Source organism: Xenopus tropicalis, chromosome 8 (genome assembly GCF_000004195.4).
Source record: "Xenopus tropicalis strain Nigerian chromosome 8, UCB_Xtro_10.0, whole genome shotgun sequence".
NCBI lineage: Eukaryota > Metazoa > Chordata > Amphibia > Anura > Pipidae > Xenopus > Xenopus tropicalis.
The window spans coordinates 28,512,742-28,533,472 of NC_030684.2; the positions used below are offsets into that span (position 1 = coordinate 28,512,742).

Here is a 20,731-nt window from a genome sequence, read left to right on the forward strand (position 1 = left end):
GTTATTTTATAAAAGGCACTAAGTTTGCACAGGTGCAGTAACCCATAGCAACCAAAAACTAGTAGAATTTACTGGTCACCTGTTTAAAAGCAATTATCTTATTATGGGTTATTGCTACTGGGCAAACTTAGTGCCTTTTATTACATATGGGGGTTAGTGTGTTTAGGAAATATCATGCAAATGGTGCATTCAGGTGTATGCCTAAGTCATGCCAGTGTGCCACCTTATGTGGTCGGTGCAATATGTAGTCAAATGGTTTATTTTCTACCCATAGTTTATCTTTGTACTTTCGGAATTTCACGCAGTGTTGTAAATCTCATAAAAAGTGGTTCATTGTCGGTAAATAAACACATAGATTTGCACTGTTGTTTTGCACCTTGCAACACTTTAATAAATGGACCCTTATACCCTAACCCTGATCATTTGTTATTATGTATATAAAGCTAAAGGGAACATCGTGGACTGTCTGCAGTCAATAATAGTAACAGTAATAGTTAATAGTAATTAAATACAAGTAATTTAAAAGATAACAAACTGCAGCTATCACACTTGGAGTTTCTTGCTCTGATCCCAGCTTTCTGCTACCTCCATAGAAGCTACTTGTGAAAATTAGCATTAAAGTGCTGCTTTGATGACTATATTACAAGGTACACTCTTTTCATTTCCTTCCCTCCACTTAAATGTTTTAAAAAATTAATTTATACATTTTTTTAACTGTCCATTAAGATTTTGAATACAACATTTTTTTTAACACAGGGCTATCTAACTAAAGGTGTATGTGCTGGATTTGCAGTCCAGCCTGAAAAAGGGCTCCATAGACCTCTTTGAATGATATTATTATTTTATCCTTTATTATATTATATATTATATCATATCCTTTATTAATATAGTGCTAACAAGTTTATAAAGCGCTGTTCAAAGATCCTCAGTCATATCAGTCCCTGCCCCAGTGAAGCTTACATTTTATTTCCTTATTGCATATTAGGTTTAATTTCATCAGTAGCCAATTATCCTGCCTGAATATTTTTGGAGTATAGAGAAAAACTTGAGTACCCAGAGGATATCCATGACGACCAAGCAAGACCAAATTGCCTTGGTTAGGATAAAACCCAGGACCCATGTGCTGCATGATATAAATACTAATCACTGGGCCACTGTGCTGTCCACATTATTATCTTTGGACATGTCCATGGGTTTTATGGCCCATTAAAAGCTGATGTTTGGCCAATGCCTCTGCAACAAGGAAGATGCACATAAAAATTGTGTTCTAATCCCCTTTGAAACCAATTAGTAATTCTGCAAAACAATACAAGCTTTCCTGAAATTAAATCATTTTAAAATTGGATCCGGGCAAGTAAAGTTACTTAACCAAAAGGACAGGCTGCTTTAGCACGCGGAAACATACACTGTTTTCTTTTTATTACAAAGCAAACAACACTGGTACTTTGGGCTGCATATCTTTTGACACTGTACAATGAAATGCATAATGGTAAAATAAGTAGGTTGGCTGCTTCTTTAATAGTAGAAAAGTCCCTTTAAAGTAGTTGATGTTAAGTAATACTGAATTGTCTTTCTTTAGGCATCACCAACACAATGCTTCTTAAGCCACACACAGCCAAATACTTAAATTCAATTTAAAAAAGTACTCTGTATTATTAAGTGTAGTATGAAAAACTATACAGTAAAAAGGATAAAAAAAGAAGTATATCTATACATTTTCCTTGGCCTTAGGGTGGTCTGGAGGTCTGCCTTTGGTGGTCCCTGGTCAAACTTCTATTGACAACCGTTTTGTAAAACTCATTTTGTCTCCTCTATTCATGAAAAACCCTTAAAGACATTGAGGTTTAACTTAAAATAAGATGAGATGTCAGATTGTTGACAGTGAAATGGGGTCTCTTTTATTCCTTTGAGGCATTCAGCTCAGTGCCCATTCAGTCTTTTACAGTTGTGTTTTTTTGTGTTTGACAATGGATACGTCATATACCACATTGCAAAGTCATTTCTTGCCTGGGGCATTTTCGCCTCCTGATAGCCAGTGGATACTTTAGTAGCTCCCCAAGCAACACGTTATAACCGATGTCTAAAAGTGCTTTCTTTCTGGAAGGCTGACCTGTCTCTGAACAAGGCAGCTTTTCATTCATGCAACAAAGTTCACTTTGTAAGTTAACTGGTGTCCATTGTCCCAGGCGTATAGCACCTTCTCTTTGGGATTGTAGTCTATTTGTGTAGTAAAGGCATATTCATTAATGAAAGGTAACTTTGGATCTGCCTCTGTGTCGGTGTGAGTGTCATATGCATAGGAAATCATTCCTTCCTTTTGATTATAGACATCAACGGCATAGAGGATTCCACATATTATAAAGCAGTTTCCATAGGAGTTGCGTTTAAGCCCCGTTTTCCAAGTTGTCTCCTTCTTTATGGATAGGTCGTTAGGATCAAGCTTGCTAATGACGATGACTTCTTGTTGAGAATAATCATAATCCACAGATGGGTAAATAACCCAAAGGCCGCTTTCATCAACGGCAAAATCGATATCAGAATGACCTCTCCACTTCCAAGGGGTAGTGTCTTCATATACCACATCATGCAGGAGGGTCCAGGCTGCTACAAACCGCTGCTTTAGGTCATACTTGATGATGTTCTTGGTGAATGCTCTGTTGTAGTAAAAGGCTCCTTGGAAGACCACATGCCCAGTCCCAATCCAGTTGTAAGGGACCTTGTAAAGATTGCTCCACCGACCTGAAAATAAGGAATTGATTTATATGAGTAGTATATAAGAATATATAAGAAATATATACTCCAATGCTAAAGACTAACCATACAATAAAAATACATTCCTAGGACATATAGTAATCCTTATCTTTTATATACAAACTGGTTGTACATTGATTCATGATCCCTTCTACACGACCGAGAAAATCACTCCTCATAGATAGATTTAAGCTTTCCAAACTATGAGTTTCTTTTTCAAGCATAAAAAAATGTTCAAGAAGTTAGTGAGGTGGAAAGCTCTGTAATTCCCTTGTGTCTCGTGGGCGCTGACTTGTCAGATCAGTATAAGACCTGAAGATTAGATATCTCAGACCTTGAAATCTGATATGGATCATATGCTAGACCTTTCTTGCTGTGCCAGAGCGAGGTTACCGCACTATCACATTCCAAATTGCCTAAAGTCAGAGCAGCTGTACAAATGCAGGACTTCCACTTCATCTGTTAGATGTTACTTAGAAATATTTAAAAGTGAAAAAATGTTTTCTTAATGATCTTAAACATAAAATATTTAATAAGAAATGCTGTTGAAAAATGGCAAACTGTGGCATGTAACACCACTCGCATATGTATCAATTATGTTGTACCTTGCTGCCTAGGGATTTAGCAGTTCTTTTAGTTCTGTAAGAGAAAATAATCTGGCCAGATGCTTCTTACGTTGATTTGAGCCCAAATACAGCTGTGTCCCTGAAAGGGTCTGCATAGTGGTATAATCCTGACAGAATGGTCATAAAATCAAACCAGTTGGTTCTGGTAGCTTCTATGAAGTCACTAGATTGAAAACAATGACTGCCTGAATAAGGAGGGCTTGGTAGTGCCCTGTGTTGTTAATTTGTTCCACTTCTACAACATAGTTTCAAACTTAAAATCATCAGCTTTATTTATTAAACAGGGGACAAAGCAACCTATTTTCTGTACTTTGCCCCGCTTCTTGCTCCCGGAGGTGTGCTTATAGAATGCAGCTAGCTACTACTCGGTGAATGCCACACTGCCTGTTTCGATGGCCTGCATCTTATAAGGGTAGTAGTAAGGTGGCACTTGAGCGTTCATGGAACACCCTCTAGTCAAATGGCTCTTACCTTACACCCAGCAGTGCTGTGCTCTGCACTTTGCACCAGGCTGGTAAATGTGCACCATTAAGTAATGCTGTTCAGCAGGTATTTTTACACGTAATTGTTTATTTTCTCCAAGGCTCATGGCCCTGCTGTCCTCACACAGGAAACCATTGCAGTCAATACTCAAGTCACTTCCAGTTTGGGTAAATAGTCAATGGAGGTCAAAGAGTAATACTCGCTCCAAATGCAGCTTTAGCTGCTCACATACCATTAATATGAGTACTGCTTGGGAATGCAACTGTTCTCCTATGCAAAATATTGTGTGCCTATTCCCATTCACCTGAACACAAGGTAGCTGCTGATAAGGAAGGTTTAATAGTTATGGTTCTACCTAAGAGGATTGTAGACTCAAAATGCCAGTTTGCCAATAGCTTAGATGCTGAAAAAAGTGCCTCAGGACCCCTACTGAATTCTGTATCCACTCAGTAATGTTCTCAGACATCTAAATGCTGTTTCAAAATGTTACTACAAAAGTAGTTTGAGTCATTATTGAACAAAATTAGTTTTTCTGTCTGAGCATTTCCTACCTTGCTTGAAGTTGTCAAGGTTCCGAAACTCTACAAGGTTATTTCCATAATAATAGTTGGTAACATAGATTCTTCCATCTTTGGCTATGGGATCTTTCATCCACGCTCCTTCATTGCGCCCATAGCTGTGCTGTTTTTTTGGCTGCTCCACTGAAGCAATGGTTCCTTCACACTCTCCTTCTCTGACTGAAGAAAAACGGTGCAGATTGTTTAATGAACCTTTCCAAATTTCCTATATACAGTAATACTGTCAGCTTCATCTATAGCAGTGTAACAGCTCTACAGTGACCTTGTCAGAATTCAATCCATGCTATAAATTAAAATGAATTGTGATTGCACCCCATAAAATTCTCTGCATACCATGCATAGATATAGAGCCCACAAAAAATAGAGAAATGTAGAAAGAAATAATATATTATTGATTTGGAAATATGTTTCATGACCCTGACTGACCATGTTTTGTGGTCACTTTGTCTAGAAAATGGTGGTGTGCTTGCTTGGTTTTACATAGAATAACATAAAATAATCATTTTTGCTTAAAACTGTAAACACTTCAGCCTGACATGGTCCATTTTAAGGCAGCAACAGAATTTCTCCAGAGGCCCCACACTCAACAGTGTTTGAACATGGTACCAACCTTTATTTGTCTCTGCTTCAGCTCCAAGAACAGTGGAAGAAAGTGTAGTCAATGGATATTCAGTAGCTGTGGAAATGGTGGTTCTCGTGGTGGTGGTGGTTGTTGTAGATTGTGTGGTGGTAGGAGTTGTGGTGGGTGTTGGTGTTGGGGTTGCTCTTTGAGTGGCCACAATCCTTTCTTCCCTGATGAGGTAGGGCTCAGTGATATTCCCTTCTGTTCTAATTTCTGGCTTTGCTCCTCTGTGTGGTCCCTTAACAACACTCTCTATATTCATAATTAGAAAGTCATAATTAGTGCATAGTGTTTCTATTATGTTAAAAATGGTTCTACCACTTAAGCCCTGGTTTCCCATAGACAGATCCTGGTATATTCATGGGTATCCGGGGTATTCACATACTGTACACATACTGTCACTCATAAATTCATAAATGTATATGGTAGTGATGATCCTCGACTGTTATAGTTGCTTTGGCTTCTTGCTCCTCCCCCAGTTATATTATCACCATCTTCATATATCCTATTCCCCACTAGTGACTCCCTGCCACACTACAAACAGTTTTCATTATATACTGTTTCTGTTATATTAGAGAAGACAAGTCATCAAGTTCATTATTACCAGGAATGTATCCAGTTTAATCAAGATCATAATAAAGTCCTGCCTAACCCCCAACTTGAATAAGATATATCCATGGATCAGCAATGATCAGACACTTTAAGCATATTGTTGAGCTAAAATTCTATCAAACCATTTTTTAAGGGCGACTAATGGCAGATCAAAAGCAACCATTATTTAAATTGTATAAATGCTTTTGAAGCTTAAAGAGAAATATACTGCCCTTTTTGACATAAAAGGTCATTCAGTTGGGCTTATGTAAAAAAAAAAAGGTGCATAAACACTACCAGAACTTCTAAAAAATAAATATAATTGTGCACTACCCACTATAGAAAGCAGAGGGACCAGAGCGACTTCAAATACCAGAATCCATCACTTCACTATAGAGCAAGGTGAGGGAGGGTTTTACATTACACCGTCAGGGGGGTAAGAACATGGTCCGGTCTTTCAATCTGTGGAATCAAGTATGTCTGTGTAAGGAAAGTACTTTTATATTTTTGGTTCAGATTCATATTCAAGTTTAGATAGTGTTTATGCTTTTTTTTACAGATCCCCAACTGTATAAGCTCAGGGGGATATATTTTTCTTTTAAGCCCCTCATCTGTCCTCCCCTGCACATAAATTCTGGCTTCCTTCTATGTGGTCTAACTCCTCCTCATTTTTTCCCTGGGTGAGGAAAGAGGAGGCTGGTTGTACTTAAGTTATCAAATTCCATCTTTATGGAGGTGGTAATGTTGAATTACTTAAGTGACCTTATAATAAAAGCACAAACAAACTTTGCTTTGCTGTACATCTGTCTTCTCTCATCTAGTCACAAGGCACAGCTAATATCCTTTGTTTCCAAATAAAGTCTTTCTGATTTTCCTTTACCAGCAGATACTGAGAAACGTAAATACGGCCAGATCAAATGGCCTCTGGTTACAGTTGTTCTCTTTTGAGCAAACAGATAATTTTCAACATTTCCCCATTAGTAACATTGTGTACAGTAGGGCAGTTTTGGAGAAATGTTTTACTTCTTGCAAAGTTACTTAGTACGCTGTAATGGAGGAATGCTTTTCCAGTACTCTTGCTGTATGGCGAAGATACTTGGTATATTCTTAGTATCAGAATAACCGTTCCAGAACAAAGCAAGCTCAAAAACCATTTATCTAAAAGGCTCATTGACGTCTGCTGCACTTCTACATGGAATGCCTGTGGCTGAGTTACAAAGAGATACAAAGGCACAGTGGAGGCAAAGTAAACAGATGCAAAGAATGCATAAACTGTATATAAATTTATAAAATCTAAATCTCTAATTTGATAAAAATGACAAAAAACGTAAATTTCACGTAAAAATGAAATGGTGTTATAATAAAGGGGGTGATTATGTAGCGGCGGCCTGTTTTCTCCAGACATTTCTCTCTAAAGTTGACTTTGTATAAAAAAAACCCCAAGACAATGGTGCCATTTATTCATATCTAGAGGCTATGGTTAATTTCATGTATGTAGGCTTGCTTTATAAGAGCGCCACAATCATTTTCTTCAGGGCCTTTAACAGCTACTTCTTTGTGACCTATTGGGTTGTGTCATCTATAGATCTTGTCATTAGGGACATTAATGCTGTGAGAAACAATGGTCAGTTCTCCTCTGCCATTTTTGTTCTTATTTTTCCACAGACACAAAAATCTCCCAGTTTAACAAATGTATTTGAATCTGCTTGTGCTTACTGAAGATCCTACTCATTGCTATAAATCTCTTGTTACAGTTACATACTTACATAGTTGGGTTGAAAAAAGACCATCAATTGCACATAGACCTATACTGACCTAGCTATAAACTCACGTTCATAAACCATACATACCAACATCAATACTAACTGTAGATATTAGTATCACAATAGCCTTGGATACTATGCTTGTTCAAGAACTCATCCAAGCCCTTCTTATAGGCATTAACAGAATCTGCCATTACAACGTCACTGGGAAGGGCATTCCCCAACCTCACTGCCCTCACCGTGAAAACCACCTACGCTGCTTCAAATGGAAGCTCCATTCCTCTAATCTATAGGGGTGGCCTGTGGTGCGCTGATCATTTGTATGGGTAAAAACTCCCCCTATCTGTCTATAATCCCCTCTAATGTACTTGTACAGAGTAATCATGTCCCCTCGCAAGCGCCTCTTTTCCAGAGAAAACAACCTCAACCCTGACAGTCTAACCTCATAGTATAAATCTTCCATCCCCTTAACCAGTTTAGTTGCAGTCTCTGCACTCTCTCCAGCTCATTAATATCCTTCTTAAGGACTGGAGCCCAAAACTGCACCGCATACTCAAGGTGAGGCCTTACCAGGGACCTATAAAGAGGCAAAATTATGTTCTCATCCCTTGAGTCAATGCCCTTTTTTATACAAGACAGCACTTTATTTGCTTTAGTAGCCACATAATGACACCACCTGGAATTAAACAACTTGTTATCAACAAAAATCCCCAGATCCTTCTAAATTAAGGATCCTCCAATACACTACCATTTAGTGTGTGACATAACATTCATATCAGTTATAGCCAGTTGTATTGCAGGTAAAGCAAACAATGTTGACATCACATGACGAACCATGGCATACTGTAAAATATCAACTTGCTCTTTACAGTGGAAAAATATATTTATACAGAGGCACATGGTGGGTCATAGTGAAGACATGGTGGGCTAATATTAAAAGATTTACAAATTCAATACACATGACAATTATTACACCAAATGGAGGACTCTTAAAGATTGTACAATGAGTGAGACGGCCGAAGCGTTCAGTTCCTTTATAGGCAAATGTGCTGCCACCTCAGTCAGGAGAGGTAAATTTGGCATTCAGTGTCTGTTCATAAATGTGCACTTTTAGGCTGCAGTCACCCCAGATCAACATTTCCCTTATAAGGAACAAGCTAAATAGCCAGTAGCTAGCAACAGCTAACAATAGCAATAGCTAGTGAGTGATTTGAGAAGACCCCATGTTTTTCTGGAGGATTGCATGAGGTCAGAAGAATCTCATGTTTGATGGTGATTTGATATTCTGAGATAACTTGGAATTTACCATGATTTTATTATGTATTTGCCTTTCTATTATTCCTCTTTATAGGAAGTTTAAACTTCTGGCAAGTGGCTTACGGCTATTAATTGTTGCTTTTCTTTTCAGGCTCTCTCCTATTTATCCATTTTTGAGGCTGTCACTCAAATTCACAACAATTCCCAAAATGATAAAAATTCCTACTGTGAGTTTTCTTATTATACAACATTATAGTAAAGATAGAATTTTCATATTTAGCTATCTGAGGTCTTTTTAATTTATTGTCTATTGCAAATCATCAAAGAACTCCATCTTCTTATCCGCTGATTAAAGGGGTGAATACCTTTAATTAACTTCACAGCTTTCAAATGGGAGTCGCTGGCCCCAGCAGCCAAACTATGCCTCTGTAAAGCTACAATTTTATTGTTACCTGTCTCTCTTTCGAATCACTCACTGATTACAAAGGTACTTTGGACCCTGGCAACCAAACTACAAAACTAAAATGAATAAAAATTAGATCAATCGCAAATTGTCTCAGAATATTATTCTCTACATTATAATAAAATTTAACTCAAAGGTAGACAACCCCTTTAAGGCCTGATACTCTGTTCTACTGAGCCTAGGAACTGTGTATATAGAATATAAAATTCATGATACAAGGCTAATTAGTCATTTATTCAGGTTCTTTTTGCATGGCAACTAACAAACCAGTGCATTCCCCATCAGAATTTAAAGGAACAGTAACACCAAAAAATGAAAGCGTATAAAAGTAACTAAAATATAATGTGCTGCTGCCCTGCACTGGTAAAAGTTGTGTGTTTACTTTAGAAAGTCTACTATAATTTATATAAATAAGCTGCTATGTAGCCATGGAGGCAGCCATTCAAAGGAGAAAAGGCACAGGCACATAGCAGATAACAGATAAAACACTATTATATTCTACTTAGAACTTAACTGTTATCTGCTATGTAACCTGTGCCTTTTCTCCTTTTTTCCAGCTTGAATGGCTGCCCCCGTGGCTACACAGCAGCTTATTATATAAATTATAGTAGTGTTACTGTAGCAAACACACCAGTTTTACCAGTGCAGGGCAACAGTGCATTATATTTTTATTACTTTAAAGCTCTTTCATTTTTTAGTGTTACTGTTCCTTTAATAATCAGCCCTGTAGCATCAGCTTCTATGACAGGCGATTTTCATTTGCTGCCTGATGATTTGCTGCTTAGCTCCTCAACATCTGCTCAGAGCACACTGAGCAAGTGCAGTGTCACTGACACTCCTAATAAAATCCAAGATGGGGAGCTTCTGTGACAACTTTGAAGGCCAGTATCATTACAGTTATAGAGATGCGGAACTTTTTGGCTGGGGCAGTAACGTCAGTATATTAAATAGGGCATTTTTGTAGCCATATTAATTAGTAGGGTTTAGTTTTTAAAAAAATTATCCTGGTAAGCAGTCCCACTTACCATTAGTGTTAGAACTATATTTTTCTCAGACATAGGAGTATCCTATAACTGCATTATAATTGTGTATAATTGTTGCTTTGTCATTTCCCTTTTTTACTTTTTGTAAAGCTAAAATATTAAGCAACAATATGGAAGATATAAATGTATCATTAGCAAATGTAAAAAATGTATTTCTGCAGCTAGGACAGTTTTAGGTATTGATGCGCTGTCCTTGGATTTGGTGTGGGAGTAGAGTTCCTGTATGAGGTTAGGTGTAGGATTGATTTCTTTGGTCGGTATACAGGTGGGGGTTGTAATGTTTGTGGTCATGAATTTGTTTTCTGTCTGGCACTGTATTGTTTTCAGAGCAGATTCCACACTGTCTGGAGACCAAGTTGGCCTTGATGATTCCGCCATGTGCAGTTTGGAGAGCTGTCACCAAACATCTAAACTGTCCTAGTAAATGTAATGAAAATAGCAGGAGTGCCTTTGGCAGGGTATTAATTCCCCATAAACAGTATCTCCATCTGAAGAGACCATTATATTTTCTGTATTTTGACTTGGGGGTCGTACTTGTTTTCCCATTGCCTTCCTTTGTATTCTCTGTGCAGGGGTGTACTGAGTGCTAAGTTTTCTTCTGTGAAGTGGTGAATATTGAGATCTCTAATGACAACTCTGATTGTTCTTAAGACTGCTAGTGAACTGACCAAGAAGTAAGGTCTATATCTGAACATATGCAGTTACAGTAAGACAGAGAACAAATGAATTTCAGAAGGTCATTTTGATTTTTCCTCTACTGCCGCCTTCATATGCCAAAATACACTGTCTGTCTTCTTTACAGGAAACAGGCTATCTGCTCATCTTCATACCTTCAGGCATTGTAAACACAGTCTTTGCTGTGTATAGAGATAGACTGTGCCAATAACACAAGTTTCAAATGTAAAGTTTTTAGCACCCCTATGGCTATAATAATATAAACCCCAAAAATTCAAATTCCATGAATCCTTGCAATGTTTTTGGAAATTAGAGCTACTCTTGAATGTCTTCTAAGGGGCCTGTATAAACAGTGGGAAGGACAGTTGTGGCCTTAATTGTCATTCCTATGCTCTGGTTGCGTACTTAGAATACACATAAAAGTTAAAGGACAAGTAATGCCATAAGCCATAATATATATTTGTTTTTTACATCTGTTCATCTGGCACCTACAAATAGAATGTTTCTTCAACAGTCTGTAATTAAAAGAATAGGCAAAATGTTCCACAGAAACCCTTCATTGCACCAGTGTTGGAAAAGGGAGTATATTGTGCTTTTTAAAATGAACCTGAACCCTGATAGTATAATGATATAAGTGTAATAGCTGTTAAAAAGTCCTGTTCTCATTTTGTATTTAAAAAAATAAATTTACGTTCCATAAGGGAAAAAGAAATATCAATAACATCCAGTCCAAGTGCAACTGACATTGATCAAATACGGCTGCTCCTGTGCTAAAATGTGCATGAATGGAAGGTACTTCAATCATACATATTTGGTTCTGTTGCCCAGCAATTTTTGTTTATTGGAATTCCAAAGTACCTCCCTGTCTCCATTCTGCATTTTTCTTTCTCACAAAGGGCTCTGCAAATCACTCATTGGGTTTCCATACATATAATTCTATATTAAAATTGAGTCAATGCAAAGCAGGTTTGGCAAATGTATACTGATTTATTTATTCAACAGATCCTGTGTAGCTTGGAAATGTAGTTTACTTTCTCCATATAGAAAATGTCTGTGTCTGTTTGTTTTGGCCATTTGTTTTCTTCTAAAATATTCAAGATAAGAAAGGGGTGCCTGAAAGTTGCCAAGCATTTTTACTTGGCTGGGGTTCAAAAACTTACCATGTAAAGTCCTAAACAGTTTGAAGAAAAAAATGTACATGGCAAAGAGTTATTACATCTTTCACCATGCTACCAATCAGAAATTGCTTCTAAACCAGTAAATGCTGCTTGCTGATTGACTGCTAAACCTGGTGCAGACTTACATTAGGCTTGTGTTAAATTGTTAAATGCTTCAGCAGTTTGAATCATCCATGACAAGGACCACACAAGGCAAGAGACAAAGTTGATTGCCTCACAGCTACAAGATGATAATGTCTGGCTTGTTTAGAAAATAACCATATTGGATCCACAGACCATTAGGGTGAAGACACACTGAGCTACTAGTAGCAGCTACTTTTTCATGACTACTAAACTCCAGAAAATACCCTGCCATAGACAATACAGAGACTTGCCTCTGCTAAACCACACGTAGAGACAGTTATCAGTAAATGATCAGCATTGTCTATTTTAGTAGTCACAACAAGTAGCTGCTACTAGTATATCTGTGTGTGTCTTCACCCTAACGGTCCATATCATTCAATAAACCTTATAAGATGTCCAAATATGCCCAATTGTGGGGTTTCCTCATTAAGGTACAAGAAAATAGGTAATAATGATAATTCTACTGTACTACAGATGGATCCATCCATGGAGCTGACCTATACAGTTACATATTCCCTTATAATATGATATCATAAAAATGTGCTTTTTCTACTTATGTTGTGACTAGCATTGGTGGGGGGCCTATGGGGGCATGGGATACTCACAGGAGCTTACTAAGGGTAATTTCTTGCATAGGGTACTGTTGTGCATAATTGAGTCCCTTTTATGTATCTTGCCAAAGAGTACACTAGGTTAAGGCTGAATTATAACTATTTGATGTAGTCCAAAACTTCAAAATGTGGTCATTACACTAGGTTGGACAGACGGACAATAATGTTGTACATACTGAAAATCTAGGTTGCTCACTCAAGAAGGACTGTAGCTTTCATTCCATATTAATGACAAACCAACAACAGTTAGACTGGATTGCCAATATTAGTACTTGATTGTGCCTTTTCTGGCAGCAGTGCGTGCTGCCAGTGGGCGAACAGTTGCACAAAGCCATAGAAAAGGACACTGAAAAGATAATCCAAAGAGTAGGAAGACTTTAAATCCTTAACCTTTCCTAGACTAAGGATTTAAAGTCTTCCTACTCTTTGAATTATCTTTTCAGTGTTCCTTTCTATGGCTTTGTGCAACTGTTCGCCCACTGGCAGCACGCGGTGGAGGCGGCAGACTCTACTTTCCATACAGATCTCACCCGAGATACAACATTCTTAGACAATAGAAGAAGCATGCTATTAAATGTGCAGAAACAGCTGACTATGGCAGCAAAGAAACATCTGTGAATTTCAAATCACATCGCCCTGCTGGAATTTTGCAATGGGCTTTATCGTACTGGAAATAAACTAAAAAGGAAGCTCTGTTTTTATTAGGGATTACACTCACGAATGTCCGCTACTTGGCATTAACCCTAGAAAATCCCTATGTTTTAAATTACTCCTAAATTACTTCCTTCGCAATAATAGTAGCAAATGGATAAATGCAAAAAAAGAAAAAAACTAGCATAGAGATTACTAAACACTCCTCTTCTACTATATATAACCTCCAGGAAATAAAAAAAACTTACAGAAAAAAATAACCATATATTCTTAACCACTGCCTGGTTGCTAGGGTAATTTGGACCTAAAATGCCAAATTATAGAGTTGCTGAATAAAAAGTGAAATAATTATTTGTAGCAGCTAGTAAGGTCCAGAATATAGGTTAGGGATTAGTTGCTGCGACTTTTAAGTAAGTCTGTTGTGATGACTAATCACAGCGACTTTTATGCCATATGATAGAACAGAAATCACTGCGAGTTTTCGCGAGTTTTCGCTGCGCATATTTGTCACTGCGACTTTTTTAAAAAGTCCTTAGTCAGCTCATCAACACTACTGTGTAGGTTAGACACAGAACTCATAAATGTTCTCTTTGATTGCTATGGGTTATTAGACCAGGCAAACTTTCCAATTTTATTATCGTATATGTGGAAGGAAACAACATATTTAGAGCTTTAATTTCCCTTCACTGCATAGTTGTTATGAAAACAATGTAGTTACTTAGGAATTAAACTGCATCCACTATTGCTTGAACATAATGTAGCTGATGCAATTTAATAACAAAGGTGGGTAGATAGGGGAGATAAGTTTTATTCAAACCTCAGTTTTTGGCAGAGGTAAGTATCACTAACACATATTCTGGCACTCAAGTCAAGTAAATCTATAAGTACCTCTGTTGCCTGCAGCATTTTCAGCATCCTCTTGCCGCCCAGCTTTGTAATAGGTTACACCACGTATGACCACAGGCTGAAGGACAGGGGACCTGGGCCTTGGGGTTGGCTGAGGGGGAACTTGTTTGGTTTTGCTGACTTCTTTTTTGGGTTTTTCTGCTTTTGGTGGCTTATCCTTCGTAACCTTAGACAAAGACTTATCCCCTTCATTCTTCTTGTTATTGGGAAATTTGGCAAGACCTTTGACTCCTGCTGTGTCCTGAAGAAAAATAGTAGATTGTCTGTAAAAGGATTAATTGCAAATACATTATCAAGAAGTAGCCTTCTATACACATCCAAGCGTAGAGCTACTGGGAAACATTTATAAAATCATTGCAGAAGGTCACCAATCCAATTAATAAGCACCATTCTTCTGCCAGGATGAAGTCATTGTTTTATGATGGCTTCTATACATCCTAAATTATGTTTATTGAAGTCCATAATAATTGAAAACACCCTTCTTTTCATTGGGGAATAAAACACATTTAGAAATTCAAGCAGTGCCAGCTATACCATTAGTAACATGAGGCACATGTATAGAGAATCGAGAGTGTTCTCAACCAACGTATAATCTCTTCTTTCTCTGACGACCCCACTCTGTTTCTATGGGAGGTGCAGGCTACAATATAATTGGGAGCATTACAGCTGCAATGTAGCCTTGGCTGTGTACAGCCACATGGGTAAATGACTGCCACTGCATCCCTACCTAAAATTCTACACCATAAATTCATATGTGTTGAATGTATTTTATTGAGTTTATGTAGTGGATGTTTAGTGTAGTTTAGTAATGGAAGCAACTGTCCATTATAGGGGTACATCTGTCTATATAGAACAGATTCAGGTATTTAGATATAATGTACTTTAGGCACATGTCCCACTTAACTAGCACCAACCTGTAACCAATCAGATTATTCAAACTTCCACTGGGCTATACACATTGGTAGCCAATCAGAATATTGAAACATTCATGAGGTAATGTAATAAGAGTTGGACTAGTAACCCACTACAAACAGTATGATGTTTGCTTGCAAACAGGTCACCACTAAACACTACTAACTGATTGGTTATTATGGGTTACTAGACCTGGTGCAAGTGTTTTTTGCATTACCCAAACTGGCAATATGTGTATGAAGCATACCTCTATATGGAACAACTCTGCATCAAAATCATTAAATAAGTGTGATTGGCTTAATCTGTTAATCACTTTAGTTGTACCTGGGCTTTGTTCTCCGGGGCGTCCTTCTGCAGCAACTGATATCCCAGGTTTGAAATTTCCTTCTTTATACTCAGCATAATTTCGGAATAGTTCTCATATTTCTTCATCTGATTGGACAGATTCACAACACTTTCTTTCATAAAGTCGTTCTCTCGGGTTAAATTTGTCTTTATTGTCTTAAAAAGAGAAACAGAATTTTTTACATTCATTAAGGTAACCTGTTCATTTGTAAGTTGATTTGGGGCAGAACTACCATTAACTATTAAAACGGTCCTGTACATTTCATAAGAGGGGCCAAAATTGTTCCAACACTGAAGCCATTCCCTTCCTTGAAATTGAATTCCATTGTCCACTCAATTGCTATGTTCTGCCAACATAGACATCTTTTTTAAAGTCCCATTTGCAATTAAACTCTATATTTAAAGACGAGACAAACCCAGGATTTAAAAAGAACAAGTCTGCAAAATTCACAAAAATCCTCCACTGTGATGATGAGTTTGCTAAGCCCATTTCATCCTGCCACTTCACTATGTTAACCCACTTCCTTGGATGTCTCTCTCTGCCTCACTGAACTGAACCCTTGCTGATTTAACCTTGTGTGCCCTGCCTGTGATATGTATCCTCTTCTGTATTTAAGAACACTCTAATAAACTTCTGCTCTAAAGAAACCTTTCTTCTCTTCCCAACCCCCATGTCTCTACTCTTGTCTCTTTTGTTTAGAACTTCTTTATACTCATGTGCTAAAGTCTATCCCAGACTCACTTTGCTTGACCCTTTATCATTCAATCTTCTGTTAATCTGCCTTACCTTATAACTGCCACTTGTATCTTATTCTCTATGTGGCACCAATAGTTAGGGCCACATAGAGACTCGCGAGTCTTTTCCGGCGATTTCCCGAAATCGCCCCGCCGCGTCTGCCATCCCACCGGCAACTTACATTGTCGCCGATGGGATGGCAGGGGAAGGCAACTCGGGGAGATTAGTCGCCCGCGAACAGGGAGTTTTGCCGCGGGCGACTAATCTCCCCGTGTGCCAGAGCCCTTAGTTTCACCTAGTCCCACAGTCCTATCTACCTTCTGCATCACTTTGAATTTTAAAGTACTATCTGTATACCTACTACTAGTGATGGGCGAAAAGTTTCGCCAGGCATGGATTCGCGGCGAATTTCCGCGTTTCGCCATTGGCGGATTGTTTCGCGAAACGGATGAAAAATTTCGCCGCGGAAAAATTTGCCGCACGTCCAAAAATTGTCGCGGCGTCAAAAAAGAATAGTCGCGGGCGACGAAACAAGAGCCGCGCGACGAAACAAGAGCCGCGCGACGAAACAAGAGCCGCGGGCGACGAAACAAGAGCCGCGCGACGAAACAAGAGCCGCGGGCGACGAAACAAGAGCCGTGCGACAAAATAATAGCTGCGGGCGACGAAACAAGAGCCGCGGGCGGCGAAACAAGAGCCGCGCGACGAAACAAGAGCCGCGGGCGACAAAACAAGAGCCGCGCGACGAAACAAGAGCCGTGCGACAAAACAAGAGCCGCGCGACAAAACAAGAGCCGTGCGCGACAAAATAATAGCCGCGCGACAAAATAATAGCCGCGGGCGACAATTTTTTTTGTCGCACGACATTTTCGCCGCTTCGCGAATTTTTCGCCGTTTCGCGGATCTTTTCAAAGATTCGCGAATTTTTCGGCGAAGCGAAACGGAACAGATTCGCTCATCACTACCTACTACTAATCTCCAAAATATGTAACCTAAGGGCTCTGGCACACGGGGTGATTAGTTGCCCGCGACAAATCTCTGAAAATGTAAATCGCCGATGGGATGGCATACGCGGCGCCGCGAGTTCCCCGAAATCGGGTGACTAATCTCCCCGTGTGCCAGAGCCCTAAGGGTAAAGACACACAGAGCTACTAGTAGCAGCTACTTTTTAATAGCTACTAAACACCAGAAAATACCCTGCCATAAATAATACTGAGCAATTGCCTCTGCTAAAACACATGTAGAGACAGTTATCGGTAAAGGATCAGCATTGTCTATTTTAGTAGCCATGACAAGTAGCTGCTATTAATAGCTCCGTGTCTCTTCACCCTTACAGGTAATTTAATAAAAGGTGCAAAGTTGCCACTGGTCTAGAAACCCATAGCAGCCAGTCAGATTCTTGTTTTCAGGCGACTGACATATAAATGCTACCTGGTGATTGGTTGTTCTTGGTTACTAGACTAGTAGCAAACTTTTCACCTGTTATTATATTGCTACATTTCTGTTTGTGTTCAGGGTCCAGAATGAGGTTCAAAATAGGCCCTGGCATTTCAAGTACACAGAGGCCCAAATAGCCTCCACAGGCCCAATAAACAGTGACTGCCTATGGCATTTTACAGTAACCACTCTGGCATTTGACAGAACCCACAGATTGCCAGTCCAGGCCTGGTGTGTACCTCCTCCATATTCAATAATCTGACCTTAAAGCCTTGGGTATATAAGCAAAATGTTATTTAACATGCCATTATGTCTACAAACAGCAGTAACTAGGTAAGTATCTCATATAATTAAGACTGCCCTAGTTATCCTTACAGTGACAACCACCCACTTTAAACTGTTACTATTTTCAATCAATATTAATCTCTGTATAAATAAATGTTCATTTGTAAAGCGCTGCTAAATATGTTGGCATTATATAAAAATAACTTCAAGTCACATGATACTCACTATTTTATAAGGCCCTGAGAGAATAGCTCCCTTTAATACAGTTAAAAAACAATCCTCTAAATAAGAATCTCTGCCAAAAGAATTATCTGACGCTTTATTTAGAAACAAAAACAAGTCTAGCACAGTGCATCATTCCAATTTAGTATGCCAGTGATTCTCACAATAGAAAATCACATCTGTCTGCTGTGCCAAGCAACACAATTGAGGGGGCCTGAAAAACAGGATGTAAACAATGATCTTCATTTACTGAGAAAAAAAATAAAAGGTTTCCTGTGCTATAGTTATATAATGTTTGGCTCCACAATGTAATACTGACACTCTAGAATAGTATGTATTTTTAAATGAAGTTCTACTTCATAGCTTTTAGCAGCTAAATTTTAGTCCTAGTTGGCTGTGTATGGAGCTCTCAGACTGGCCTACCCAGCCTTTATCTGGTCAAAAATCAGGCAGATATTGATCAGATGGATTTAACAATCACATTGTTGGCTTGTTGATGTGGTCTCCACTCCAACACCCTGTCATTGTAATCAGATCATTTGACTCTACGGCCATTTGAATCAGTCAGATATCGCCCTCGGCATCCTTGATTCAGTGTATGGTCAGCTTAACCCTTATTTCTTTATTCCTACAAGTAAGGATATGATCAGAGTAAGGCAGCCAAACACCTACCCCATTCTGCAAATCAATTACACTGGGCCAGAAATATAGTGATCGCATCTTCGCATGTTGGCCTATCATACAGGTGACTATACCTTGCTGCTGTGAGTGTCTCTGAGACACTTGTCCATCTGGCTAAGCTGCGGCAGCTGTAGGGCTACCCTGCAGACACTTAGGAGTGCTTAAGCACAGCTTGATAGTCTCCTCTGTCCTCAGTCTAATAAAAAGTAAGTAATAATAGGATGAAGTAGAGTTTAAAAAAACAACAAAACAAAACACTTATCTCCCTGCATTACGGTTTATTAATGTAACAGTTTTTAATGTAGTGCCTATAATACCCTTTTGCTATAAATATAGCACTTGATGTTCCCAATCTAACTTACATATTTCATATATTTCTCATAATTCTGCACTTCATGAAGGCTGCTAAGATCATTCCTCATATTTTTCCAATCAATATAAGTATACGCCACAGTTTTAAGTGGGAAAGGAAATTACCTGTCAAAATCTATAGCCTCTTTTTCTGGATTTACTGGCACAAAGCCTTTGATTTATCAGTAAAAAAATAAAACTGGTTTCAGAGGAGGAAATGTAGAGTTAGTACTGGGGATTTATATACATTTCTTCAAAGACAGTCATTAACTTCACACTGTTGCTAATATACACAAGCTGTTGTTTCAATAAAGAAAACACATTGCAACATGTATGTTTGTTAGGAAACATTATTGTGACTAGATTAGAGAGAGAGAATTGCATCTCAGGGTTGGACTGGTTTACCAGATTACCGAAGGACAGTATTTATCATTTTTATTTTCACCACAGAACTCAACACTATCTCAGCACTGAGCACTGTCTCTATCTAACTGTACTAATATTGAGCCCATATGGTTTAAATGTGCCTTAGGAGGCCCAGTCCACAACTGGCCAAACTCACAGCCTACTAGGAAGCCACTGGTGCAAGCTGCTACATTAACCTTCCAATAAAAGCTTGAAAGTATTATTATATTCTTTAAGGAATCATTTTACAGTTGTTGCCTCTCTTTATTTTGTACCCCCCTCCAGTGTTTACCAGAGTGCCTGGCACTGTTTCAGTGTGGCAGTGTTTCTTTGACACTTAACCAAAACTATTTACTAAGGGGTATATTTATTATAATGTGCAAGCCTATGTCACCAGTGATGTTGCCCATAGCAACCAATCAGCAATTAGAATTTAACGGTCACCTACAAGTTAGAAAACAAAAGCAAAAACCGGATTGGTTGCTACAGGCAACATCACCGGAAGTCACAACTGCAAAATAAGTCAGTGACAAAATTGGCCAGTGTGAACAAGTCCTAGTTGCTCTGGTCAAGGTTTTTAGCATATAAATCAATTTGTGGATGAGAAGTCATGTATTTTACTGTTTTGCCGAATGAGAATCTTTATAGAAATGCGCACACAAGTATAAAATGTGTGCACAAATTCATTACTTTAATAGGTGCAAAGTCATCTTAGACTCTAGCAACCCAAGGCAACCAAACGTCAGGTAAAACTGACTGATCTCTCTTTGAATGCAGACATTTGATTTGTTGCTGTGGGTTTCTAAGCCTGAATTAATCTATTATGTCATTACTCCAATACATACAAAGATGTCTACAGAAAACATCCATGTTTTCATCTAATGTAAGATTTATGAACGCAGATGTTACTGTGTTATCAATAAGGGTATGACTTTATGGCATACTTTTGTTTTCCCCCACATTATGATAATAATTCTTGAATTTCTTTTTACTGAAGACCAACTTTATGGGCAGTATAATGTCTACGATTTGCCCT

General features: G+C 38.4%; 1 protein-coding gene across 1 annotated transcript in view; it reads right to left on the reverse strand.

Annotated features, from left to right (window-relative positions):
• Positions 1 to 823: 823 nt before the first annotated feature.
• olfml2a (olfactomedin like 2A) overlaps positions 824 to 20,731 on the reverse strand; it is a 45,881-nt gene continuing 25,973 nt past the window's right edge. Inside the window, 5 exon segments of the mRNA NM_001102975.1 lie at positions 824 to 2,739; positions 4,412 to 4,597; positions 5,049 to 5,312; positions 14,304 to 14,562; positions 15,558 to 15,734. Coding sequence (NP_001096445.1) covers positions 2,138 to 2,739; positions 4,412 to 4,597; positions 5,049 to 5,312; positions 14,304 to 14,562; positions 15,558 to 15,734 — 1,488 coding nt within the window. The 3' untranslated portion in view covers positions 824 to 2,137.